The 14,759-nt window shown below is 38.4% G+C and overlaps 1 protein-coding gene across 2 annotated transcripts in view; it reads right to left on the bottom strand.

Annotated features, from left to right (window-relative positions):
• Positions 1 to 5,261: 5,261 nt before the first annotated feature.
• LOC121854665 overlaps positions 5,262 to 14,759 on the bottom strand; it is a 117,195-nt gene continuing 107,697 nt past the window's right edge. For both annotated transcript variants that reach the window (XR_006086621.1, XM_042349348.1), the window contains 2 exons: positions 12,302 to 12,645; positions 5,262 to 10,339 (listed from right to left, as the gene is read on the bottom strand). Coding sequence is in view for 1 of the 2 variants with exons in the window: in XM_042349348.1 (XP_042205282.1) it covers positions 10,219 to 10,339; positions 12,302 to 12,630 (450 nt within the window). In the remaining variant the exon portion in view is untranslated. The remainder of the gene's footprint in view (positions 10,340 to 12,301; positions 12,646 to 14,759) is intronic.

Here is a 14,759-nt window from a genome sequence, read left to right on the forward strand (position 1 = left end):
AATATAACCTTACCTAACCCAATCTAATTTGACCTGACCTAACATAATATAACCTAACCTGTCCTGACACTACCTGACCTAATATGACCTAATCTAATCTAGCCTAAACTGACTTGACCTGACCTAATTTAACCATAATGTAAAATAAAGAATCATTTGGCCAAGAAAAAGCGAGTGAAGGAGGAAGGTGGTGAGTGATGGGGTAGAGAGAGAGAGAGATGTAGCCTCGTCTTTTTCATTCTGTATTTTGTTGTCTCCTTCTTTCTCTCATTCCCTTTGTTTTCCTCGTCTCCCCCAGTCTTTCTCATTCTGTCGCTTATTTTCTTGTCTCTGTCTCACAATCTCTGTTCTTTGTCTCTTTCTCTCTCCTCCTCTCTTTGTCTTCCCTACCTCGGTTCTGTCTCCCACAAAGAGAGTGTAAGTATCCAACTGCCTGCCTCACCTCACCTTACACCTCACCTCACCTGTAATTACCACCTCCAGAACAAAGACTCAAGCAACAGATGAGAGAAATTAGTATCCTCAACAATTTCTTTATTTACATTCACACGGGATAAATTTTGTTGTTGAAAATAATTAATGTAATCTTTTGCTTTACATCATTATACGTGTCGATTAACCATTGATAGAAGAACTAGAGTATACAAACATGAATGATTAATTGTCAACATTTAAGGTCTGATAATTTAAAGGGAATGTATTTTTAGGTAGCATAATTTAAGATCGAATGAGCATGGATACATAACTTTAATGTATTTTCTTAATGTATGTATCGGAGGGTGGGGGAGAGAAGGACCCCATGAAGTTGCCAGTTAGGAATCTCGAGGACGCCATTCTGTGTGTCTTATGAGCTGTACATTACATACATACATTACCAAGCCTAAACTAACGTAACTTACCCCTTTACAGAGGGCATGGGTAACCTTTCCTCAGTCATGGGCTGTATTACGATTTAGGTATTTTTCTACGGGCCAACCCACCAAAATGTAAATCGTACTTAACCCAGAAGTAATGTTAATAACACGGACAGTGAAACAGTTTATCGTCACGTCCACTTGACGATATTTTCAGTTTACAATCACAGTCTTTTTCTACTTATGAAACAAATCCATCATAATAATTTTTTAAGCAATATGTTAATGTTTCTTGGGATTTAACATTATTTTAATTACATTATTTCAATGCTAATTACTCGCCAGCTATGGATTTCCGAGGTGCGATTTAGTCGTTTGTGTGTTAATTTGGATTTATCCAACCTGAGTTAATTCCTAAGTGACCCACTGCCACGTAGTAGCAGTATTAAATAGAATTTCTCAATCACTCCACTGGCCGCACAGACACATGGTCCGGGCCGCGGGTTGCCCATGCCTGCCTTAAAGGGAGTAAGGCAGTAAATAGAATAAATTAAATATTGCAAGTGACGATTACAATATTACTCGATTTTTCCTCCCTTTCAATAAACTGCGTTAAGTCGAAGCTTCCATTGTATTTTGTAATTGACTGTAACACCACATAAAATAACAGCTGTAGGAATAACTGATTACAAATAGTTTTCATGTATCTTCAGCATAAAACAATATAACATTCAAGAGCGTTTCATATTCAGGCAATCTTTTATAACTCTCTACCTTTCCAGTGAGGTTTGTGGTGAGTGTGTCTATATAACGCTCGCCTCCTGTCTCAAGCGTCGCTGGTTGCATTCAGTCTACACAGCTGTAAATGCCATTTACTAAATGGGCACCTAATTTGATAGATGGGGAAGGGAAGACGGTCACTGCCTCTTTGTGTAGGATATACTGTATACCGCCCCTAACTGGCATAAGTCACACCTATGGGGCCGACTTCCTGCTTTCCCACTCCTCTCATTCTCTATCCATGTTCTAAGGATAAGAAAACAACACAATAATAATTCATATTCAAATATCCTTTATTCATATAAAAGTACAATTGTAAATGCTAATTATTTTTTACAATTTAAAGACACACTTCTTCACTCTGTACATGTTTGATTAATAATAAAACTGTACGTAAAAAGAAAATTTTCAGTGTTGTGAAGTGACAAGTTGGCGGGTATAAATGAATACGCTCCACGGATGACGGTGGGGAGAGTATAGTCACTGCTTCATCTTACAAATATTTCATTATCATTTAGTTTATTCATTTTTCTCCCACAAAATATTCAATAAAATTTACAATATAACTTACAAGAAATACCTGACTTTATAGGCTTAATTATTTGTGACATAATCCAAATAACGTTTAGTTATTGGACAACAAATTATAGTCCTATATCATTAATTTCTCGTTAAATTACTGTTAAATTTTGCTCAACTGTATCACAAACTGTAGGAATTAAAGACTAAACGACCATTTGAGATTTGCTTTATGGATATATACGTAACCCCTAAGCAGTGACGTAATTTGTTTGCATCCTGGAGCGTCATCAGCGAATACGGATTCAGGCGAATAATAAACACAATGAAATTCTCTATTAAAAACAAGCTAGTTAATTTCAGGTCCCAGAAGCCAAAGAATAAATGAACACCAGATAGTTTAAGAAAGCGAGGAGGAGATAATGGTTAAAAAGAAGGAATTAGCAGAGGGGAAATGTAGAGCATGGTTGAAAAAAAAACATATACCAGGGGAAGGGAGAGAAAGAGTGGAGATTAGGTGTTCTTGGAAGTTTATAATGGACCGTAATATAACGTAAATATTATCTTTTCTCCTAACTGGTGAATAAGAGAACGCATCTAACTAACAGTTTATAGTCTCGGTGTAATATTGGAGCCATTTTCTTTGCCAAGGTTAGTGCTGTAACTTGTGTGAGTCAGCTAGGTGAACTTTTTACATCTCCAGTTAGAAAGAAAATTAGATTTACGAAAAAAGTGAAAATCCTGATCCAGAGTTAGAGAATCGAACCCAGAGATCAGAGAGTATAAATGTAAAGGAAGGGGATCAAGGACTACAAGCTTCTTAGATGGTTATATGGGGCGCCTCGGAGAAGAAAACCGCAAGAAAAAATAGAAAATTCAAATCAAATCCTAAAATTCTAGATATACAAATATTTTATAGGCATATACAATCACACATATTTTGATCCATACAAAATTATGATTTCGGTGATCGTGCTCATCTGAGGGCGTCTCACTATGTACTACACTGAGTAATATACAGTGTATATTATACACCATGTGGTACACTTTAAACACGAAACTTTGAGTGTTACTGAACCTCGTAATCTTGATGGGCCTTCCGTCATGGGGTCAACTTGTACTGTCAGTAACATGATTCGTTTTTGTCATAACATGTTCTGTTACTGCCTGGGTGGATCGAGTGTAAAAAAAAAATATGTCCAGTTGCAAACAATAGATTTGAAAAGGCAATCACGAAGGTAATACATCATATACGAGACATACCACTGATATATCGTAAAAATCTAACATAAACGCCAAAATTATCAATGTAAACAAATGACATCACTTAAAAACAAAATCACACATGGCTGAAAACATCTAAGACATTAAAAAATAGTGTAAATAAGACATAAGGTCACCATGACAACATCTGTGCTTCATTTACAGCATCACGTGACGTACATATATACTCTCCTTCCCTCCGTTCCGTCTTGCTTAGGGAAGAGAACCGTATGCAAATGCCATCACAACAAAAATACAAGGGGCCCACAAGCACCTTACACCGTGAACTGAATATGAATCTCTCTCTCTGCTCTGCTATACAGTATGGTAACACTATTAAATGCACACACGTGAACACAAGTGGCTTCAATACTTATACAAGGAATTCTCTATGAGTAATTGCTCTCTCACGTATCATTGCTCTTATTTCCTTATTTTGTTGCCTATTATAATATACACCTTCTCCCCAAATACATGCAGGTCGAACTGATATACACGAGTAATAACTAAAATATTTCTCACTGTTGTCAACTATATTTGAGAGTACACTGTTCACTTATAATCACTAGAAATTTTTTTAAAGTTTCGGGTGTCCCATGTTGGTAAGGCCGCAGCGTCCTATAACTTGAAGACTTAAGACTCCATATGGACGCCTTCTACCGCTCCCCTGTGGTTCAGTAATTAGGCTCAGAGGGGCGAGGTTGGTGAACTAATTGTCCGTAATGGGGGAGGGGAGGTCGACGCCTAATTGGGTTGATGGAGAACACGTCAGCAACGACACACTGAAGCTCCTCACAACATGTCTTCCACAACACCCCGACCAGGCAGTGTATACCGGGTAGCGAGGTGCATAGGGGAGGAGGGGTGGGGGGGGTGGGGGAGGGATGAGCTGTCTTATTGATGGTGGGGTGACATGGTGAGGTGAGGTGGTAGTACTGGTGGTGAGGTGAGGGTGTGGTGGGAAGTGAGGTGAGGTGGTGGTGGGAGGTGGGGTGGGTAGAGAGAGGTGAGGGTAGTGGTGAAGTGAGGTAGTAGGTGGGGTGAAGGGTGGTAGTGGTGAAGTGAGGTGAGGTGGGTGGTGTAGTGAGGTGAGGGTAGTGGTGGTGGTGTGTGGTGAGGTGTGGTATGGTGAGGTGAAGGTGGTAGTAGTGAGGTGAGGGTGGTAGTGGCGAGGTGGTAGGTAGGTGGTGGTGTGTGGTGAGGTGAGGTGGTAGTGGTGAAGTGAGGGTGGTAGCATTAATAATGGTAGTAATGGTGGTGGTTGTAGTGCTAGTAACATGGATGACGACGATGGTGATGGTGGTAGTAGTGGGTCGTAAAAGAGATACTGTAATAGTAGTGAGGGGTCGTACCGTGGGGTCGTACTAGGGATGATGTAGTGTGTTGGGTGAGGGATTAAACTATTTAGGTCACAGTGGACGTGGAGGGAGGCGAAGGAGGTTTGAGGAAGAAGGAAGGAAGGGGGAAGGAAGGAAGGAAGGAAGGAAGGAAGGAAGGAAGGAAGGAAGGAAGGAAGGTTGGATTCTATGCTATGAAGACAAAACGTTTGGCTTCTAGTTTTCGTCTCATTGGTTACTGATGCTGTACAGTATGAGGGAACTACTGCCATTGGTACTATTACTTTTGTCTCGTTAAATTGGAAGTTTTATTATTTCTACTTTCATGTTTGGTCGTGGTGGTGGTGGTGGTGGTGGTGGTGGTGGTGGTGGTGGTTGGTGTTGGTTGTTCTGATAGTAGTGGTAGTAGTAGTAGTGGTAGTGGTGGTGATGGAAGTACTTGTGCTGGTAGTGGTGCTAAGAATAGTGGTTATGGTGGTAGTGGTGTGTTATTGGTGGGAGTATAGCGGTGGTGGTGGTGGATATGTTGGTAGTGGTAGTTACGGTGGTGCTGGTAGTGTCAGTAGTCGTAACGTTAGTATTGGAAGTTATGTTACGTTACGACAATTCCTCCTCCACCAACACATAACAGTTACAATAAATTCTAGTATCAAACGACCACTGTTATATATATATATTTTGTTTTTCACTCCTATGCTTCGCTGCCCTGGAAACAAAAGAGCATATTTTGGAATGTCTCTATTTACATTCTGTGCCAACTCTGTATTTGCACGGCTCAACTTTATGTAAAAAATAACAACATCTAAGTTTTGTAAAAATATAAATGATCTTGTAATTTACAGTAATACAGTAACTTGATTTTGTAATTTGAGATAATACAGTAACAATAAGTACAAAAAACGTTGGTTGTCATGGTCAGGTGGGAATGGCTTACATGGGTGATATGATTCATTAATACAGTAGTCTTTTAATTAAGAAACACTGAAACATTAACTTCATTCAATATATTGTTAAATCTCAGGATATTTGTAAAATGATCAAATCAACGTTTTATGGCTAATTTTCCACGCTTGAGTGAGTTCGCCAACCATTTACATAAATTTACATGAATTTGAATCATTGTTAATTCTTTTTATCTCCACGAGTAGAGTTTTAAATTTCCTGAAGTTCAGATTTGATACAGTAAATAGGACTTACGTGTAAACAATTATAATAAAACTTACGTGTTAACAATTATAATAGAACTTACTTGTAAACAATTATAAACTACTTCAAGGAATTAGTTTAAGTTGGCGTTAATAAACAACGAAAACCACAACACTGTAGACTCACTTGGCGTTGATAAACAAACTTAATAATTTAAAAGTTTAAGTTCAGTCTCTTCAACTTACTTCATTCTCATTTGATATTGTGCTTCACGGGACGTTATTACTGAGCTTCAATAACTAAATTCTTTAATCGCTTCACTACGGGACGCCACTTTTAACATGTCATTAGGCTAACGATAGACACGCTTAAAATCAAGAGGTTAAGCGCATATAAAAGCTTGGTATTTAGACTAATCCACCAACATAGAACATATATAAAGGAAAGTTGTTGATGAAGAAAATTATAAGAAATGATAATGTATTAAGCGTCTCTGTATACCTAGAAATTTTACACCTTCGTATAGAAAATATACTTTTAATTCAGGTATATATGGTTCTCAATATTAAAACAGGACATATTTGTCATAGTTTCGTTGTATTATATATTTTCAGGGGGATAAATATACATCATTAAAACGCTAATAATTATAAACGAAGACGAAATTTTGATGTTATTTTCTCTCCATGATTTTGTTAACGTGGTTGGACGCAATGAAGCCAGATTTAGATTTTATCACCTCAAAGAAGTCAGATTTAGCTTCTATCACCACATTGTGAAGCCAGATTTAGATTCTATCACCACAATGAAACCAGATTCAGATTCTATCACCACACAATAAAGCCAGATTTACACCCTATCACCAATGTCCTCAGGAAAACAATAGGTGTTATCATCATGGCTGTAGGTGCCGCTATGCATAAAAGGAAAAGACGAATCCATGAATAAAATATATCTCCCTTTATTTACATGTGGTGGGAACAACAGCTGAAACTACTCTCTCTTGTATCGATGCATCTCAACATTATTTGCCCCGACGTGTGTACTGGGCTGAAATTCCTTGCCATGAATAATATGAAAGACAGGCATTGATTTACACCATCATCTGTCCTTGAATTATCTACACGGTTTTAACGCTTTGAAGATGCTGGTTTAACCCTTTGAGGATGCTGGTTTAACCCTTTGAGGATGCTGGTTTAACCCTTTTGACGCCGACGATGATTTACCCCTGTGAAGATGATGGTTTAACCCTTTCTGGACGATGGTTTAACTTTTTTGAGGACGCTGGTTTAATATACAAATGCATTAAAATCATAAAATATAAAATAAAACTTCCTATTGAATGAAGGGAGAAAAAATAAAACTTGAATGGTTTATACAAAAATTCCGACGATTCGTAAATTATGGTTAGGTATCACCATCACGTCCATTCGTCACTTATCATACACACGTAAGATAAACCAGTGTTAGCTTAGAGGCAATTTACATCAATACACATCTCTTGCTGGCCGCTATGTGACTGTACACGAACATGTAACTATAAATGACAGAATATCAACAATATGTAGTAGTCGGACGGATTCAAACCCCTAGAGTGAACATTTGAATAAACTCTCAATAATAATAATAATAATAATAATTTAACTGGCAATCAATATAGACTCATCTTTCTAAGGATGATGAATTCGGGCTTAACAATGATAATATATTACCATTACGACAACTGTTGATTTAAGTGAGAATGATAACTTATGTTTGATGATTTAACTCCAGAAGGATGCTTCAATACTGTGATTTAGGATTTAATTCCGATAAAAAACTGAATCATGTATTAATTATCATTGTTGTTTTGACGCTTATGATTATTTAACTGCTGGGTGTCTAATTATTGAAACTTATGTTAAAAACCTAATGATTCATGGCTTAAACTTTTAAATGTGAAGAATTATATTTGTTTTAAATATATACATAATGTTTTTACCCCTTGAACAGAGTGGTTTAATTCTTCAATATATTTTAAACATGCTTTAAGGAGTTGTATAATATTCGTTACAAAATTTTTTTTCGAAACTCAATAACAATAAATGCGGTTCATGTTTTGTATATCATCGTGATGAGCTTTTGTTATTGTTACAATGTTCACGTTAAGGTTCAGTCGTTCTCTCTGCCCAAATAAGCATATGAGTAAACGCCATCCCTATATAACTCAGTGTAATGAAGGATGTGTTTCTGCAGGGAAGTTTGGCTGCCAGGAAGTGGAGCGAGATTTATAGTTAAGGCGAACTATAGACTTTCTGACGCAGGGCATTAAGGGGTGAAATACTTGCCATTTGAAATGTTTTTGTTGTGTGCCAGAGAGAATGCAACACAAAGAGGTTTGGTTCCGTCGGTTAGTTCAGTTCATGGATGTTTTCAACCGTTTAATCCTTTCCTGGTTATATTAAACCACTGGTGACAACACTAGTGGACGCCAGCTGTGGATAATTGCAGTATATTTTATTCTCCAACAACGTTCTCGCAGCATCAACGTGTCCAATGACGCCAGGAAAATTTACAACACACATGAAATGAATTCTCATAAATCTTGACGAGATTTTGCAAAATTTAACATCCACTGTTCAGTATATTGTTGGTGAAGAAAATTTCATATGAAAATGTTCAATTTTGTTACTCTCAAAAATTTTATCTTTTTAGAAATTGTTTTGGTATAGTTTATGAATCTGTGTATGTATTGAGATTACATTTTGATGACAGAACAACAGTTGCGGCATACGAGGTCAGAGGTAATGTTTGTCCACCTGTTGGCTATTACAGGAAGGAGTTTAAACAATTGCAGTCACATATATCTGAGCCACAGGCTCAGGTGTGCCTACATACATGATCTCATAACGATATCCGAGTTACCTATAACAATGGTAAGATCTCAGTCAGATATGCATATTAGGAGAAAATCTAAACCGAGCAATGGTTCCTCAGCCGTATACAACTGTGGCATGAACACGTGAGTCAGGTGTATATCATGTGTGAGAGGTTGATGGTAGAGACATCACGTCACACACACTCACAGGGAGGCGTCTGATATTCTCACTGCCCGTGACGTCAAACACTGAATTTACTGCGACTAGACAAACAGTTTACATGATCATTTATTCAAAACCAAATGAGGGATTAGACTTTCTGTGTTTCCATTATTTTTTAGATATAAATCAGTAATGAAGTCCAGAAAAATAACCAGAAAATAGTAATAATGTTGCATATATTTTGAATTTGAATTTTATTTTGATTTTGACCGCCGTCAGCAACAGGTGAAAATTCCAACACATCGCTCAAACTCTCGTCTGCAGGAGACTAATGACTTGCTCTTTTTACCAACATCAAACTTTGCTGGACGCGTCCTGCAGCTTATCGACCAACGAGGAAGGAGTTTTGTTCTCCCAGTCTTCACACACAACACACCCTGACAAAGTCGCTGACGGAGGCAAGTGTTGTAAGATAAACCCCAGAAGGTTTCCAAAGGTTATCAGATAGTACTAGTACAGGACGATCGAGTACCCAAGAGATGTGGTGGTGGTGGTGGTAGCATCAGTTACAGTGATTGCACAAGTATTTACGATGTACTTAAGGATGGTGGTAGCTGCTGGTTAATATTTGGTATTCATTTTACAGAACTGTGGCCACGGTTATTATAGAGATGTTGACAGTTACTTGTGGTGGTTGTAAGTTATGGGAATGTTGGTTCAGTAAAGTACAGTACTTACAATAGCTGCACATCTGAACGTGGCAACCGAGGTAGTTAGTCATACTGATGAGGGAAGAGGTCAGCATATTAGATCATCTCTTGACCTTTCTATTGTGACGTCATCGATCAGGTCAACCCTTCTCTTATTTAACTTAGGGAAGAAAAGTGTTATCATATTAACTTAAACACGACGAGTAAAACTATAAAGCTGCTAAGCTGTAGCAAAAATTAAAAACAAAAATATTATCACAAAAACATTACACTTTGGTTGTTAAATACACGTTGTATTAAAAGCTGAAACGAAACAATTATGGTGAGAGCTTCAACAGGGGCTCAAGATAACTGCTAAATTGGTGGTTCAGTCAGGGGTTCACTGGGTGCTGGGGTTTCACTTGGAAGTTCAAGAAGTGGGTTCCAACTAGGGGTTGAACCTGAGGGTGCAGTGGGGCGATTAAATTCAGTGGTTCAACTGTGGGTTTCTGTTGAAGGTTCAATTGAATGTTTAAGCTGGGGGTTCAACTGGTGGATCAACTTGGGATTCAACAGGATGTCCAAGATGGAGGTTGTTGGGGGGCGGGGCTCATACCGGAGGGTCCTTGGGGGTCTCACAGGTACTGCTGTACTGCTGGTCCAGCACGTCGTCCTTGGCGAATGAGTAGAGGTCCTCCTCCAAGCTCTCGTCACCGTCATCGAACCCGTACCTGCGGGAGTCACACTAATTAGCACCGGAACCAGTTAATATCACTTATCAGCAGGTGCAACAGTGGTAAATTTACTAACTTTTATATAACTAAAGTATAAACGTTCATTCTTTCAGCGATATAAACAACAGGAGAAATTAGGAAATTAGATTTACACAATAATATTCTATCATTGTAATTTGTTGACGCCCAAATATGTTTAAATGATTGCTGTCTGTATGTTAATTTGTTTCCTCAAGACCTAGTGAAGTATTTATAGTTAATATCAACATTTACATCATCTTACTTCAAAATAATGTTTGTATCATATTCTGTTAAACATCAGTACCGGAGACTCAAAAACAAATAATATTGTATTCAGTCAGTATCATGACAAACACACGAAAGAGTTACCAAGCATGAAGTCAAGAAGCTCACCAAAGAAAATTACTCTTCAATATCAAGATGTCTGGATAGTGATTTTTTTTTCTACAATATTATAATCAACTACAACTCTTGATGGGAACGAGAGCCATGTATATACACTATGGCTCATCCCACAGCCTAATATACCTGTAGCTCTGAAGTGCCTTGGGAGGTTAACAGCAAGAGCCTGTTATAATACACTTTCACGCCAAAATTGACAGCTATCCATTTAAGTAAATTTATCGGGAGGAAACCAAAATTGTTACTGATTGATAAATAGATGACAGGGAAGGTGGGATAGATGACAGGGAAGGTGGACAGATGATAGGAAAGATGGATAGATGACAGGGAAGATGGACAGATGACAGGGAAGGTGGACAGATGACAGGAAAGATGGATAGATGACAGGGAAGATTGATAGATGACAGGGAGATGGGCAGATGACAGGGAAGATTGATAGATGACAGGGAAGGTGGGCAGATGACAGGGAAGGTGGATAGATGACAGGGAAGGTGGACAGATGACAGGGAAGGTGGATAGATGACAGGGAAGATGGATAGGCGGTAGGGAAGTAATCAGCAGACAGTGTTACCAACATGACCACTTTTGTTGCTGTAATGTTATTACTGCGCTTCAACAACTAAGGTCTTTAAGCGTGTAACAAAGTTAGTAATTACACTATTATATCAACAATTATGAGAGATAAAACATACGAGGTTTACCATGACCACAGTCGACACTAAAAAATAATTGGTGTTATAACAATTCCTCCCGAGGGAAGAAATGTTTTTACCACCAATAATTCAGGGTTGGTGAGCAGAGACGTTTATTAAGATGTCTCTAAGGATGCTATTAACTAAACGAAGTATTTCAGATGAATAACATAATCAATATCACAGTCCTCCCCCTCCTCACGTTTTCTATGATGACTGACGAGCGTGTCTATATTGCCATCTGCCCGCTAATAAAACCGTCATATTACATCCTGCAGCCCGCGAGAGCCAGCCGACGTATCCAATCAAATTCCATTATGAGAATAAAGGGAAATTCCAAGAGGTTATATCTGATTTTTATTTAGATTATTGACCTTCTTCAGAAAATTTATTCATCGTTTTGTTTATTTTCCATGTAATATATTTTTTTCTTTAGTAATTCATAAGTATAATACTTCACGTACCGTTTAAAATATATACATTAATTGGCCTTGATCCTAACCGTAACCTTACCTCCTTGACATACTTGTGCTCTCAGTATAATAATATGACAAGTATGACACCTTTTAATTCTCTGCCACTATGATTTGACCTCCGGCCATACATCTTACCAACCAACGGCGGCAGGCAGGTCTATTTCCCACACTCACTCACACTTTGTATTTTTAGAGAATGGAATAGTTTGAGTATTAACACTCCGGCCGTAAATCCTACAATATGAAACATTTAAAGGGTAATACTCAACGCCTAAAATTTTTGTCTTGACCTAGAGTATTTAAGGGTAAAACGCTCAATCGGATGTACGAGTATTACCCCATCAGTACAGTACAAGAGTATTACTTACTTCCAGGCGACGGTGAAGCAGGAAAGGAGGGTGGCGATCCCAGCGGCGAGGAGGAAGAGGGCGAGGGGGAGGGGCGGCGTGTGCATAGGATGTGAACCACTCATGGGCTTACTCTGGATCACATGATAGAACACTGATCCTGCCGTTAACATGAGTGTCCCCAGCAGGAAGCTCAGCAGGAGGCAGTAGGCTCGGGTGGTCGGGGCTACTTGAGGCGTGAATAGCCCCTTATAGCGCACCTGCTTACTTGTGCTTCTGCTGTTACTGTTGCCGCCGATGGTGTTGCTGTTATCGCTTGGGGAGGCGCTGTGTTGCTGTGAAGGAGACATCCTGGCGGCCAACACCTGCAACAGTGAAGGAGGAGGTGAGTGACCACAGCATAATCGTAAAATAATAAAGATACGGTAGAATCATGAGTTAGTAACGACAAACAGACAGACAGACAGAGAATTAAATAAAATGTTACATTATGACAAGGTCATCCACTTGATTATATTCTACTATTCTACTCTAAGCAATATATATATTTTTAAAGATTACCAGCTGCAACTAAAAACTGTAATCATTGAGTTTATAAATTAAACTTCAGTCACTAATATATTGTTTTTAATCCTTCCTTTAAATGTGTGTGTGTGTGTGTGTGTGTGTGTGTAATACAAAGAGATCCTCCACATAAGTATTATATTGGAAGCATAATGTGTTGTCTAATGGTAGACCCTGCTGCCATATGGCATCACAAAAATTGTGACTAAGTCCCAGGTTGCTGATCTGACTTTCTGCCTCATTTACACACAATTGCAGGGTCTCAATTGTTTCTCTTACCATTGACAACACAACAGACATATATTGTTTCTCACTCTTGATCTTTTTTTTCATTTTTGTAATTTAATATTATTATTATTATTATTATTATTATTATTATTATTATTATTATTATTATTACATTTTCGCCCCCCAGGCCCCGATGTGGGTCAGTGACCTGTGCCCGGGTGGGCTAATCCCCGTAAAAACAAAACAAAAAGTGAAAGGACAAAATTAGGTTAGTTACAACGGCATCTTACTGAGAGACGCCTTGAGAGCTCTGTGTGAGGCGTATAGGTGAGGGAGTGACGCCCCACCACATTAATACAGCAGAGGAATGCTGCAGTATAGCGTTACAGCATCATGTAATATCCATTAAGATATGCAAATTACAGTGAGCTCTCTTGAGACGTGAGAATTCCATTAGTGAGTTTCTGTCGGCTGTGAGCGGGAGAAATTTCTCTCAAGTGACAGAAGTTTCCGGGGATTAAGTCTTAAGGTGAAGGGATATATCGGCGCTCTGTGTCAGGCCTCATGCCATGTTGGAGTACCTCATGAATCTACAGTAACTTTAAGTTAAACTTGTATATCTCTACGTCTGCCTGGCTACCTACACGTACACACACACACACACACAGAGTATGGTATATTTAACTGAAGTTTTAGCAAATATTATAAAATTATTTTCCTCCTTTCTACGTAACTTTCCTTCCTGAAATCTTCCATCCTTTTTATTTCTCCTTTAAGAAAAAAATTATATTATAGAAAACATTAATACGGTAAATACATAATCTACGAACTCTCTCCTTCTCTCACCTCTCTCTCCCACCCCGTCTCCCCACACTGCCCCCTCTCTCTACCCACCCCACACATCACCTTCATCTCCACACATCACCCCGTCTCTCTCTCCCACACATCACCCCCTCCCCACATTGTCACCTTCACCCCTTCTACCCTCCTCCTCCCCACACACACATCTATCCTGTCTTCTATTCTCCCCACATCATTCTCTGCCCTCTCTATCTCCCACACATTTCGTCTCTCTACCCCCCTCACACCCTGCCCTCTCTTTCATTCCTCCCACACATCACCCTGTCTCTCTACCCCCCCCTCCCCACACATCACCCCGTATGAACCTCACATTCACCAAGGGATCCCATAATTCATCGTCCCCAGACCAGGTGTTAGGTGTCACTTCCCTCAGGTCACCGTTAAGGCTCTCTCAGGTGTGACTCTGAGTCTCATCTCCCTCACACACACTAACTCTCACAGTCATCCCTCCTAACTGGTAATAATGATGATGATTATAATAATAACAATAATAATAATAATAATAATAATAATAATAATAATAATAATGATGATAATAATGATAATAATAGTAATAATAAACAAATAATAACAATAATAATAATAATAATAATAATAATAATAATAATAATATTTATCCCTTAAAATCATCATACAGATTTACAATTGGATAGGCATATATATATATATATATATATATATATATATATATATATATATATATATATATATATATATATATATATATAACCTATGCAGGTATACAGCTCAGCATGAGTATACACACTGCAGGTATACTGTACAACTATATACATAAACCGTGGGAACATACAGTTTCCTACATGCC

The sequence above is a fragment of the Homarus americanus genome, unplaced genomic scaffold (genome assembly GCF_018991925.1).
Source record: "Homarus americanus isolate GMGI-L3 unplaced genomic scaffold, GMGI_Hamer_2.0 scaffold44605, whole genome shotgun sequence".
NCBI classification, from domain to species: Eukaryota; Metazoa; Arthropoda; class Malacostraca; order Decapoda; family Nephropidae; genus Homarus; species Homarus americanus.